At 55.5% G+C, this 12,402-nt stretch overlaps 1 protein-coding gene across 1 annotated transcript in view; it reads right to left on the bottom strand.

The window, feature by feature from the left end:
• Positions 1-12,402, bottom strand: part of LOC147119553 (meiotic recombination protein REC8 homolog) — a 179,638-nt gene that overhangs the window by 49,849 nt on the left and 117,387 nt on the right. Inside the window, exon 5 of the mRNA XM_085983756.1 lies at positions 1,200-1,279. Coding sequence (XP_085839882.1) covers positions 1,200-1,279 — 80 coding nt within the window. The remainder of the gene's footprint in view (positions 1-1,199; positions 1,280-12,402) is intronic.

Here is a 12,402-nt window from a genome sequence, read left to right on the forward strand (position 1 = left end):
CACACCCTGTACCCTAGGGTCACACACACACACACCCTGTACCATGGGGTCACACACACACACACCCTGTACCCTGGGGTCACACACACACACACCCTGTACCTGGGGTCACACACACACACACCCTGTACCCTGGGGTCACACACACACACACCCTGTACCCTGGGGTCACACACACACACACCCTGTACCCTGGGGTCACACACACACACACACACCCTGTACCTGGGGTCACACACACACACACCCTGTACCCTGGGGTCACACACACACACACCCTGTACCCTGGGGTCACACACACACACACCCTGTACCCTGGGGTCACACACACACACACCCTGTACCCTGGGGTCACACACACACACACCCTGTACCTGGGGTCACACACACACACACCCTGTACCTGGGGTCACACACACACACACCCTGTACCCTGGGGTCACACACACACACACCCTGTACCCTGGGGTCACACACACACACACCCTGTACCTGGGGTCACACACACACACACCTCTTTGAACTCCGACCCTCACCCCATCACTTCCCCCTGGGGACTGGGAGTGATCAGCGGGTCAGACTCTGACCTTTCATAAGAACATAAGAACATAAGAAATAGGAGCAGGAGTAGGCCAATCGGCCCCTCGAGCCTGCTCCGCCATTCAATAAGATCATGGCTGATCTGATCCTAACTGCCAATCCACTATCACAGAACCATCTCCTGAATCTAACAGAATTAGACACATGAAATAGGAGCAGGATCAGGCTACACGGCCCCTGGGCCCGCTCCGCTACGCACAGGGCCATGTCCAAATTCCTGCCCGCTCCCCGTAACCCTTAATTCCCTTTACTTCTAGGAAACTGTCTATTTCTGTTTTAAATTTATGTAATGATGTAGCTTCTACAGCTTTTTGGGGCAGCATATTCCATGGACCTACCACCCTCTGAGTGAAGTAGCTCCTCCTCATCTCAGTTTTGAAAGAGCAGCCCCTTATTCTAAGACTATGCCCCCTAGTTCTAGTTTCACCCATCATGGGGTCAAATGCTGTCCCAGACACAGCGGGGGTGAGGGTCTCAGCTCTCTGATGGGCCCGGGACGGGTGGGAGCAGTGGGAAAGTGGGTGACGTTCTGATGCGAAATTGGACTGAAGAGCAGGAGTTGCTGCTGAAACATCGGCTGATGGGAATCATGTACAAACCTCCATTTCTGGCATCAGAATGGGCTCCACTTCCCGGAGTGTGATCAGCTCGGGGGAGGCCGTGAGTCCAGGAGCAGGCTCTGTGGGAAGAAAGGCATCGTCAGAGAGAGAGAAACTCGGACAGAGCGAGTGTGTGTGTGTGTCTCTGTCTGTATGTTTCTGGGAATTTTTATTCGTTCCTGGGACGCGGGCTTCACTGGCAACGCCAGCATTTATTGCCCATCCCTAGTTGTTGCGTGTGTGTAAGCGTGTGTTTCGTTCTGTGTGTCTGTCTGTGTGTGTGTCTTTGTGTATGTCTGTGTATGTGTGTTTGTATATGTGTGTCTGTACGTGTGTGTGTACCTGTATGTCTGTGTGTATGCGTGTATGTCTGTCTTCTGTCTGTGCGTCTGTGTGTGTATGTCTGTCTGTGTATATGTATCTGGCTGTGTGTCTGTGCCTGCATGTCTGTGTGTGTGTTTAAATCTGTCTGTAGGTATGTCTGTGTGTACCTGTATGTCTGTGTGTGTGTGTGTGTGTGTGTGCCTCATTCACCCCTTCATTCTGTTCCTTTTTAAATGCTGCTGATCCGTAATTTTCCTCCAGAGTTCTGACAGAAGACCCACACTTGAAACATGAACTCGCCTCTTCCCTCCGCAAAAGCTGCCAAGTGCTCCCAGGATTGTCTGTGTCTAGAAGTGAAGGCCTGTTGTTCTGAATTCCTCCGAGGGACGCGCTGTAATGCCTCTCAGCCCCGGCCAACCAGCAATGCAAGATGTCATTGGGGAGGACGTTCGCCCTGCCGAGGACCAGCTGGGGGATTTGGGATAATGGGAGGGAGATAATCGGGGGGAGATAATCGGAGGGAGATAGTCGGAGGGAGATAGTCGGAGGGGGATAGTCGGAGTGAGGTAGTCGGAGGGGAATGGTCGGAGTGAGATAGTCGGAGGGGGATAGTCGGAGTGAGGTAGTCGGAGTGAGGTAGTCGGAGGGGAATGGTCGGAGTGAGATAGTCGGAGGGGGATAGTCGGAGGGAGATAGTCGGAGGGGGATCGTCGGAGGGAGATCGTCGGAGGGAGATAGTCGGAGGGGAGATAGTCGGAGTGAGATAGTCAGAGGGGGATAGTCGGAGGGGGATCGTCGGAGGGAGATAGTCGGAGGGAGATCGTCGGAGGGAGATAGTCGGAGGGGAGATAGTCGGAGTGAGATAGTCGGAGGGGAATGGTCGGAGTGAGATAGTCGGAGGGGAATAGTCGGAGGGGGATAGTCGGAGCGGGATAGTCGGAGGGGGAGAGTCGGAGGGGGAGAGTCGGAGGGGGATAGTCGGAGGGGGATAGTCGGAGGGGGAGAGTCGGAGGGGGATAGTCGGAGGGGGATCGTCGGAGGGGAATGGTCGGAGTGAGATAGTCGGAGGGGGATAGTCGGAGGGAGATAGTCGGAGGGGGATAGTCGGAGTGAGATAGTCGGAGGGGGATAGTCGGAGCGAGATAGTCGGAGTGAGATAGTCGGAGTGAGATAGTCGGAGGGGAATAGTCGGAGTGAGATAGTCGGAGGGGGAGAGTCGGAGGGGGATAGTCGGAGGGAGATAGTTGGAGGGGGATAGTCGGAGTGAGATAGTCGGAGGGGAATGGTCGGAGTGAGATAGTCGGAGGGGGATAGTCGGAGGGGAATGGTCGGAGTGAGATAGTCGGAGGGGAATGGTCGAAGTGAGATAGTCGGAGGGGGATAGTCGGAGGGGAATGGTCGGAGTGAGATAGTCGGAGGGGGATAGTCGGAGGGAGATAGTCGGAGGGGGATAGTCGGAGTGAGATAGTCGGAGGGGGATAGTCGGAGCGAGATAGTCGGAGTGAGATAGTCGGAGTGAGATAGTCGGAGGGGAATAGTCGGAGTGAGATAGTCGGAGGGTGATAGTCGGAGGGGGATAGTCGGAGGGAGATAGTCGGAGGGGGATAGTCGGAGGGAGATTGTCGGAGGGGGATAGTCGGAGTGAGATAGTCAGAGGGGAATGGTCGGAGTGAGATAGTCGGAGGGGGATAGTCGGAGGGGAATGGTCGGAGTGAGATAGTCGGAGGGGGATAGTCGGAGGGAGATAGTTGGAGGGGGATAGTCGGAGTGAGATAGTCGGAGGGGAATGGTCGGAGTGAGATAGTCGGAGGGGGATAGTCGGAGGGGAATGGTCGGAGTGAGATAGTCGGAGGGGAATGGTCGAAGTGAGATAGTCGGAGGGGGATAGTCGGAGGGGAATGGTCGGAGTGAGATAGTCGGAGGGGGATAGTCGGAGGGAGATAGTCGGAGGGGGATAGTCGGAGCGAGATAGTCGGAGTGAGATAGTCGGAGTGAGATAGTCGGAGGGGAATAGTCGGAGTGAGATAGTCGGAGGGGGATAGTCGGAGGGAGATAGTCGGAGGGGGATAGTCGGAGGGGGATAGTCGGAGTGAGATAGTCGGAGGGTGATAGTCGGAGGGGGATAGTCGGAGGGAGATAGTCGGAGGGGGATAGTCGGAGGGAGATTGTCGGAGGGAGATTGTCGGAGGGGGATAGTCGGAGGGAGATAGTCGGAGGGAGATTGTCGGAGGGGGATTGTCGGAGGGGGATAGTCGGAGGGAGATAGTCGGAGGGAGATAGTCGGAGGGGGATAGTCGGAGTGAGATAGTCGGAGGGGGATAGTCGGAGTGAGATAGTCGGAGGGGGATAGTCGGAGGGGGATAGTCGGAGGGGGATAGTCGGAGGGGGATAGTCGGAGGGAGATTGTCGGAGGGGGATAGTCGGAGGGAGATAGTCGGAGGGAGATAGTCGGAGGGAGATAGTCGGAGGGGGATAGTCGGAGGGGGATAGTCGGAGGGGGATAGTCGGAGGGAGATAGTCGGAGGGGGATAGTCGGAGGGGGATAGTCGGAGGGGGATAGTCGGAGGGAGATAGTCGGAGGGGGATAGTCGGAGGGGGATAGTCGGAGGGGGATAGTCGGAGGGAGATAGTCGGAGGGAGATACTCGGAGGGAGATAGTCGGATGGAGATAGTCGGAGGGGGATAGACGGAGGGGGATAGTCGGAGGGGGATAGTCGGAGGGAGATAGTCGGAGGGAGATAGTCGGAGGGGGATAGTCGGAGGGGGATAGTCGGAGGGAGGTAGTCGGAGGGAGATAGTCGGAGGGGGATAGTCGGAGGGAGATAGTCGGAGGGAGATAGTCGGATGGGGATAGTCGGAGGGGGATAGTCGGAGGGGGATAGTCGGAGGGGGATAGTCGGAGGGGGATAGTCGGAGGAGGATAGTCGGAGGGGGATAGTCGGAGGGAGATAGTCGGAGGGGGATAGTCGGAGGGGGATAGTCGGAGGGGGATAGTCGGACAGGGATAGTCGGAGGGGGATAGTCGGAGGGGGATAGTCGGAGGGAGATAGTCGGAGGGGGATAGTCGGAGGGAGATAGTCGGAGGGAGATAGTCGGAGGGTGATAGTCGGAGGGGGATAGTCGGAGGGGGATAGTCGGAGGGGGATAGTCGGAGGAGGATAGTCGGAGGGGGAGAGTCGGAGGGGGATAGTCGGAGGGAGATAGTCGGAGGGGGATAGTCGGAGGGTGAAAGTCGGAGGGGGATAGTCGGAGGGAGATAGTCGGAGGGGGATAGTCGGAGAGGAATTGTCGGAGGGGGATAGTCGGAGGGAGATAGTCGGAGGGGGATAGTCGGAGGGGGATAGTCGGAGGGGGATAGTCGGAGGGAGATAGTCGGAGGGGGATAGTCGGAGGGGGATAGTCGGAGGGGGATAGTCGGAGGGAGATAGTCGGAGGGAGATACTCGGAGGGAGATAGTCGGATGGAGATAGTCGGAGGGGGATAGTCGGAGGGGGATAGACGGAGGGGGATAGTCGGAGGGGGATAGTCGGAGGGAGATAGTCGGAGGGAGATAGTCGGAGGGGGATAGTCGGAGGGGGATAGTCGGAGGGAGGTAGTCGGAGGGAGATAGTCGGAGGGGGATAGTCGGAGGGAGATAGTCGGAGGGAGATAGTCGGATGGGGATAGTCGGAGGGGGATAGTCGGAGGGGGATAGTCGGAGGGGGATAGTCGGAGGGGGATAGTCGGAGGGGGATAGTCGGAGGAGGATAGTCGGAGGGGGATAGTCGGAGGGAGATAGTCGGAGGGGGATAGTCGGAGGGGGATAGTCGGAGGGGGATAGTCGGACAGGGATAGTCGGAGGGGGATAGTCGGAGGGGGATAGTCGGAGGGAGATAGTCGGAGGGGGATAGTCGGAGGGAGATAGTCGGAGAGAGATAGTCGGAGGGTGATAGTCGGAGGGGGATAGTCGGAGGGGGATAGTCGGAGGGGGATAGTCGGAGGAGGATAGTCGGAGGGGGAGAGTCGGAGGGGGATAGTCGGAGGGAGATAGTCGGAGGGGGATAGTCGGAGGGTGAAAGTCGGAGGGGGATAGTCGGAGGGAGATAGTCGGAGGGGGATAGTCGGAGAGGAATTGTCGGAGGGGGATAGTCGGAGGGAGATAGTCGGAGGGAGATAGTCGGAGGGGGATAGTCGGAGGGGGATAGTCGGAGGGAGATAGTCGGAGGGGGATAGTCGGTGGGGGATAGTCGGAGGGAGATAGTCGGAGGGAGATAGTCGGAGGGAGATAGTCGGAGGGGGATAGTCGGAGGGGGATAGTCGGAGGGGGATAGTCGGTGGGGGTTAGTCGGAGGGGAATAGTCAGAGGGAGATAGTCGGAGGGGGATAGTCGGAGGGGGATAGTCGGAGGGAGATAGTCGGAGGGAGATAGTCGGAGGGGGATAGTCGGAGGGGGATAGTCGGAGGGGGATAGTCGGTGGGGGTTAGTCGGAGGGGAATAGTCAGAGGGAGATAGTCGGAGGGGGATAGTCGGAGGGAGATAGGCGGAGGGGAATAGTCGGAGGGAGATAGTCGGAGGGGAATAGTCGGTGGGAGATAGTCGGAGGGAGATAGTCAGAGAGGGATAGTCGGAGGGAGATAGTCAGAGGGGAATAGTCGGAGGGCAATAGTCGGAGGGAGATAGTCGGGGGGAGATAGTCGGAGGCAGATAGTCGGAGAGGGATAGTCGGAGGGGGATAGTCGGATGGGGATAGTCGGAGGGGGATAGTCGGAGGGAGGTAGTCGGAGGGGAATAGTCGGAGGGAGATAGACGGAGATGAATAGTCAGAGGGAGATAGTCGGAGGGGGATAGTCGGAGGGGGATAGTCGGAGGGGGATAGTCGGAGGGGGATAGTCGGAGGGGGATAGTCGGGGGGGGACAGTCGGAGGAGGATAGTCGGAGGGAGATAGTCCGAGGGAGATAGTCCGAGGGAGATAATCGGAGGGAGATAGTCGGAGGGAGATAGTCGGATGGGGATAGTCGGAGAGGGATAGTCGGAGGGGGATAGTCGGAGGGTGATAGTCGGAGGCGGATAGTCGGAGGGGGATAGTCGGAGGGGGATAGTCGGAGGGTGATAGTCGGAGGGGGATAGTCGGAGGGGGATAGTCGGAGGGGGATAGTCGGAGGGAGATTGTCGGAGGGGGATAGTCGGAGGGGGATAGTCGGAGGGGGCTAGTCGGAGGGTGATAGTCGGAGGGGGATAGTCGGAGGGGGATAGTCGGAGGGAGGTAGTCGGAGGGAGATAGTCGGAGGGGGATAGTCGGAGGGAGGTAGTCGGAGGGAGATAGTCGGAGGGGGATCGTCGGAGAGAGATAGTCGGAGGTGGATAGTCGGAGGGCGATAGTCGGAGGGGGATAGTCGGAGGGGGATAGTCGGAGGGGGAGAGTCGGAGGGGGAGAGTCGGAGAGGGATAGTCGGAGGGGGGTAGTCGGAGGGAGATAGTCGGAGTGGGATAGTCGGAGAGGAATTGTTGGAGGGGGATAGTCGGAGGGAGATAGTCGGAGGGAGATAGGCGGAGGGGGATAGTCGGAGGAGGATAGTCAGAGGAGGAGGATAGTCGGAGGGAGATAGTCGGAGGGGAATAGTCGGAGGGAGATAGCTAGAAATGGCCATAAAAGATAACCAAAACCCGCTGGACGCCATAATAACAGAAAAAGAACTTCTTGAAAAACTCAAGGACCTGCGACCAGGAAAAGCCTGCGGGACAGACGGCATACTAAACGAGATGATTAAACACACAGACAACAAAATGAAACTGGCTATCCTAAAACTCTTCAACTTGGTTCTGAGTGTCGGTTATTTCCCTGATATCTGGAACAAAGGACTCATAACGCCCATATACAAAAGTGGGGACAAAATCGACCCAAACAACTATCGAGGCATCTGTGTAAACAGTAACCTGGGGAAGGTATTCTGTAGCATCATAAACAAAAGACTTATAAACTTCCTTGAGGAGCACAATGTCTTGAGTAAAAGCCAAATTGGATTCCTGCCAAACTATAGAACATCCGATCATATCTTCACCCTACAGACCCTAATTGACAAACACGTTCACAATAACAAAAGCAAAATCTACGCATGCTTTGTAGATTTCCAGAAGGCTTTCGACTCCATCTGGCATGACGGTTTATTCCTGAAACTTATCGAAAGTGGGGTAGGAGGGAAAACATATGATGTAATTAAATCAATGTATACAAACAACAAATGTGCAGTTAAAATTGGAGACAAACAAACAAAATACTTCCCACAGGGGCGGGGGGTGACGCAGGGCTCGCCAATCTCACCGACACTCTTTAATATTTACATAAATGGATTGGCAAAACTACTTGAACAATCTACAGCACCCGGCCTCACCCTATATGAATCCAAGGTTAAATTCCTCCTCTATGCAGACGACCTGGTTCTGCTGTCACCTACTAAAGAGGGGCTACAGCAAAACCTGGACCTGCTGGAGTCGTACTGCCAGACTTGGGCCCTGACAATAAATCCCCAAAAAACCAAAGTCCTTGTGTTCCAGCAAAGATCCAAACATCAGGGACCCAAAATAAATTTCACAGTAGGAACAACCAAAATTGAACAAACCACTAACTACACATACTTGGGCTTAAAAATCAGTTCTACGGGAAACTTCAAACTGGCTGTGAATGAACTGAAAGAGAAAGCAAGAAGGGCTTTCTATGCCATCAAAAAATCAATCCAAATAGAAATCCCAATTAGCATTTGGCTCAAAATTTTCAAATCAGTAATTGAACCAATTGCACTCTATGGCAGTGAGGTATGGGGACCGCTAACTCAACAAGAATTTGCAAAATGGGACAAACACCCAATTGAGATCCTACATGCAGAATTCTGTAAAAGTATCCTCCGGACTCAAAGGAAAACAGTAAACAATGCATGCAGGGCGGAACTAGGCCAATATCCATTAATAATCACTATCCAAAAAAGAGCCACCAAATTTTGGAATCACCTACAAATGAGCAATCCCCAATGCTATCACTACGACGCCCTGAAATGCCAAGAGCTGACCATAAAGAAGAATACCCTCAGTCAACTAGTCCTGGGACTCAGTGAAGTAACTACTAACAATACTAACAATAACCAGCCCCAGGACAGTGACAGGGTAACACAAAGAATTCGACCCAACACAATCGTCGCTAAGCAAAAGGAAAAATATCTGACATATTGGGCAGAAACAACAAAAACCCAAAGCAAACTCAATTGCTACTTGGCCCTAAACAGACAATACAACATAGCTGATTACCTGACCATGGTAAAGGATAACAAACTGAGAAGAACCTTGACAAGGTACAGACTTAGCGAACATAGCCTAGCGATCGAAAAAGGCAGACACAGGCAGACCAGGCTGCCAAGAGAGGACAGGATATGCTCTCACTGCAGTCAGGGAGTGGTGGAGACAGAGATGCACTTCCTCACAGCTTGTGGAAAATATCAGGGCATCAGGGAGAATTTCTACCAAAAATTCTCACAAATATGCCCTGATTTCAGAAATCTGAATGACAACCAAAAACTCCCATTCCTACTGGGAGAGGAGAGAAGCTGTGTAACGCTGGCGGCGCACTATGTTGCAGCTTGCCATGAACAGAGGGACAACCAGTAAGCTAAGAAAAAAATATATATAAACAATGCGAATGTATATTTATACACTCAGGGATATACCTGTTTATACACTGTATGAATAGAACTGCGTTTATGTGCTGAACCATAAATGTATTTTGATGCTTTGGCAACATAAGATGTAACTTATCATGCCAATAAAGCGATTTAAATTGTAAATTGTAAATTGTAGTCGGAGGGGGATATTTGGAGGGTGATAGTCGGTGGGGGATAGTCGGAGGGGGATGGTCGGAGGGGGATAGTCGGAGGGAGATAGTCGGAGGGGGATAGTCGGAGGGAGATAGTCGGAGGGGAATAGTCGGAGGGGTATAGTCGGAGGGAGATAGTCGGAGGGAGATAGTCGGAGGGAGATAGTCGGAGAGGGATAGTGGGAGGGGGATAGTCGGAGGGGGATAGTCGGAGGGGGATAGTCAGAGGGGGATAGTCGGAGGGGGATAGTCGGAGGGAGATTGTCGGAGAGGGATAGTCGGAGGGAGATAGTCGGAGAGGGATAGTCGGAGGGCGATAGTCGGAGGGGGATAGACGGAGGGAGATAGTCGGAGGGGGATGGTCGGAGGGGGATAGTCGGAGGGGGATAGTCGGAGGGGGATAGTCGGAGGGGGATAGTCGGAGGGGGATAGTCGCAGGGAGATAGTCGGAGGGAGATAGTCGGAGGGAGATATTCGGAGGGTGATAGTCGGAGGGGGATATTCGGAGGGGGATGGTCGGAGGGAGATGGTCGGAGGGGGATAGTCGGAGGGGGATAGTCGGAGGGGAATAGTCGGAGGGAGATAGTCGGAGGGAGATAGTCGGAGGGGGATAGTCGGAGGGAGATAGTCGGAGGGGGATAGTCGGAGGGGGCTAGTCGGAGGGGGATAGTCGGAGGGGGATAGTCGGAGGGAGATAGTCGGAGGGGGATAGTCGGAGGGGGATAGTCGGAGTGGAATAGTCGGAGGGAGATAGTCGGAGGGGGATAGTCGGAGGGAGATAGGCGGAGGGGAATAGTCGGAGGGAGACAGTCGGAGGGGAATTGTTGGAGCGAGATAGTCGGAGAGGGATAGTCGGGGGGGTATAGTCGGTGGGGGATAGTCGGAGGGGGATATTCGGAGGGTGATAGTCGGTGGGGGATAGTCGTAGCGGGATAGTCGGAGGGGGATAGTCGGAGGGGGATAGTCGGAGGGGGATAGCCGGAGGGTGATAGTCGGAGGGAGATAGTCGGAGGGAGATAGTTGGAGGGGGATAGTCGGAGGGGGATAGTCGGAGGGAGATAGTCGGAGGGGGATAGTCGGAGAGGGATAGTCAGAGGGGGATAGTCAATAAGAGATAGTCGGAGGGAGCTAGTCGGAGGGCGATAGTCGGAGGGGCATAGTCGGAGGGAGATAGTCGGAGAGGGATAGTCAGAGGGGGATAGTCAATAAGAGATAGTCGGAGGGAGGTAGTCGGAGCGGAATAGTCGGAGGCAGATAGTCTGAGAGGGATAGTCGGAGGGGGACAGTCGGAGGGAGATAGTCGGAGGGGGATAGTCGGAGGGGGATAGTCGGAGGGGGATAGTCGGAGGGCGATAGTCGGAGGGGGATAGTCGGAGGGAGAAAGTCGGAGGGAGATAGTCGGAGGGAGATAGTCGGAGGGCGATAGTCGGAGGGAGGTAGTCGGAGAGAGATAGTCGGAGGGGGATAGTCGGAGGGCGATAGTCGGAGGGCGATAGTCGGAGGGAGATAGTCGGAGGGCGATAGTCGGAGGGCGATAGTCGGAGGGAGATAGTCGGAGGGAGATTGTCGGAGAGAGATAGTCGGAGGGGGATAGTCGGAGGGCGATAGTCGGAGGGAGATAGTCGGAGGGCGATAGTCGGAGGGCGATAGTCGGAGGGAGATAGTCGGAGGGAGGTAGTCGGAGGGGGATCGTCGGAGAGAGATAGTCGGAGGGGGATAGTCGGAGGGCGATAGTCGGAGGGCGATAGTCGGAGGGAGATAGTTGGAGGGGGATAGTCGGAGGGGGATAGTCGGAGGGGGATAGTCGGAGGGGGATAGTCGGAGGGTGATAGTCGGAGGGAGATAGTCGGAGGGAGATAGTCGGAGGGGGATAGTCGGAGGGAGATAGTCGGAGGGAGATAGTCGGAGGGAGATAGTCGGAGGGAGATAGTCGGAGAGGGATAGTGGGAGTGGGATAGTCGGAGGGGGATAGTCGGAGGGGGATAGTCGGAGGGGGATAGTCGGAGGGGGATAGTCGGAGGGGGATAGTCGGAGGGAGATTGTCGGAGAGGGATAGTCGGAGGGACATAGTCGGAGAGGGATAGTCGGAGGGCGATAGTCGGAGGGGGATAGACGGAGGGAGATAGTCGGAGGGGGATAGTCGGAGGAGGATAGTCGGAGGGGGATAGTCGGAGGGGGATAGTCGGAGGGGGATAGTCGGAGGGGGATAGTCGGAGGGAGATAGTCGCAGGGAGATAGTCGGAGGGAGATAGTCGGAGGGAGATATTCGGAGGGTGATAGTCGGAGGGGGATATTCGGAGGGGGATGGTCGGAGGGAGATGGTCGGAGGGGGATAGTCGGAGGGGGATAGTCGGAGGGGAATAGTCGGAGGGAGATAGTCGGAGGGAGATAGTCGGAGGGGGATAGTCGGAGGGAGATAGTCGGAGGGGGATAGTCGGAGGGGGCTAGTCGGAGGGGGATAGTCGGAGGGGGAGAGTCGGAGGGGGATAGTCGGAGGGAGATATTCGGAGGGGGATAGTCGGAGGGGGATAGTCGGAGTGGAATAGTCGGAGGGAGATAGTCGGAGGGGGATAGTCGGAGGGAGATAGGCGGAGGGGAATAATCGGAGGGAGACAGTCGGAGGGGAATTGTCGGTGCGAGATAGTCGGAGAGGGATAGTCGGGGGGGTATAGTTGGTGAGGGATAGTCGGTGGGGGATAGTCGGAGGGGGATATTCGGAGGGTGATAGTCGGTGGGGGATAGTCGTAGGGGGATAGTCGGAGGGGGACAGTCGGAGGGGGATAGTCGGAGGGGGATAGTCGGAGGGGGATAGTCGGAGGGTGATAGTCGGAGGGAGATAGTCGGAGGGAGATAGTCGGAGGGGGATAGTCGGAGGGGGATAGTCGGAGGGAGATAGTCGGAGGGGGATAGTCGGAGAGGGATAGTCAGAGGGGGATAGTCAATAAGAGATAGTCGGAGGGAGCTAGTCGGAGGGCGATAGTCGGAGGGGAATAGTCGGAGGGAGATAGTCGGAGAGGGATAGTCAGAGGGGGATAGTCAA

The sequence above is a fragment of the Somniosus microcephalus genome, chromosome 4 (genome assembly GCF_052327205.1).
Source record: "Somniosus microcephalus isolate GS21.2 chromosome 4, FLI_Smic_1.0, whole genome shotgun sequence".
NCBI classification, from domain to species: Eukaryota; Metazoa; Chordata; class Chondrichthyes; order Squaliformes; family Somniosidae; genus Somniosus; species Somniosus microcephalus.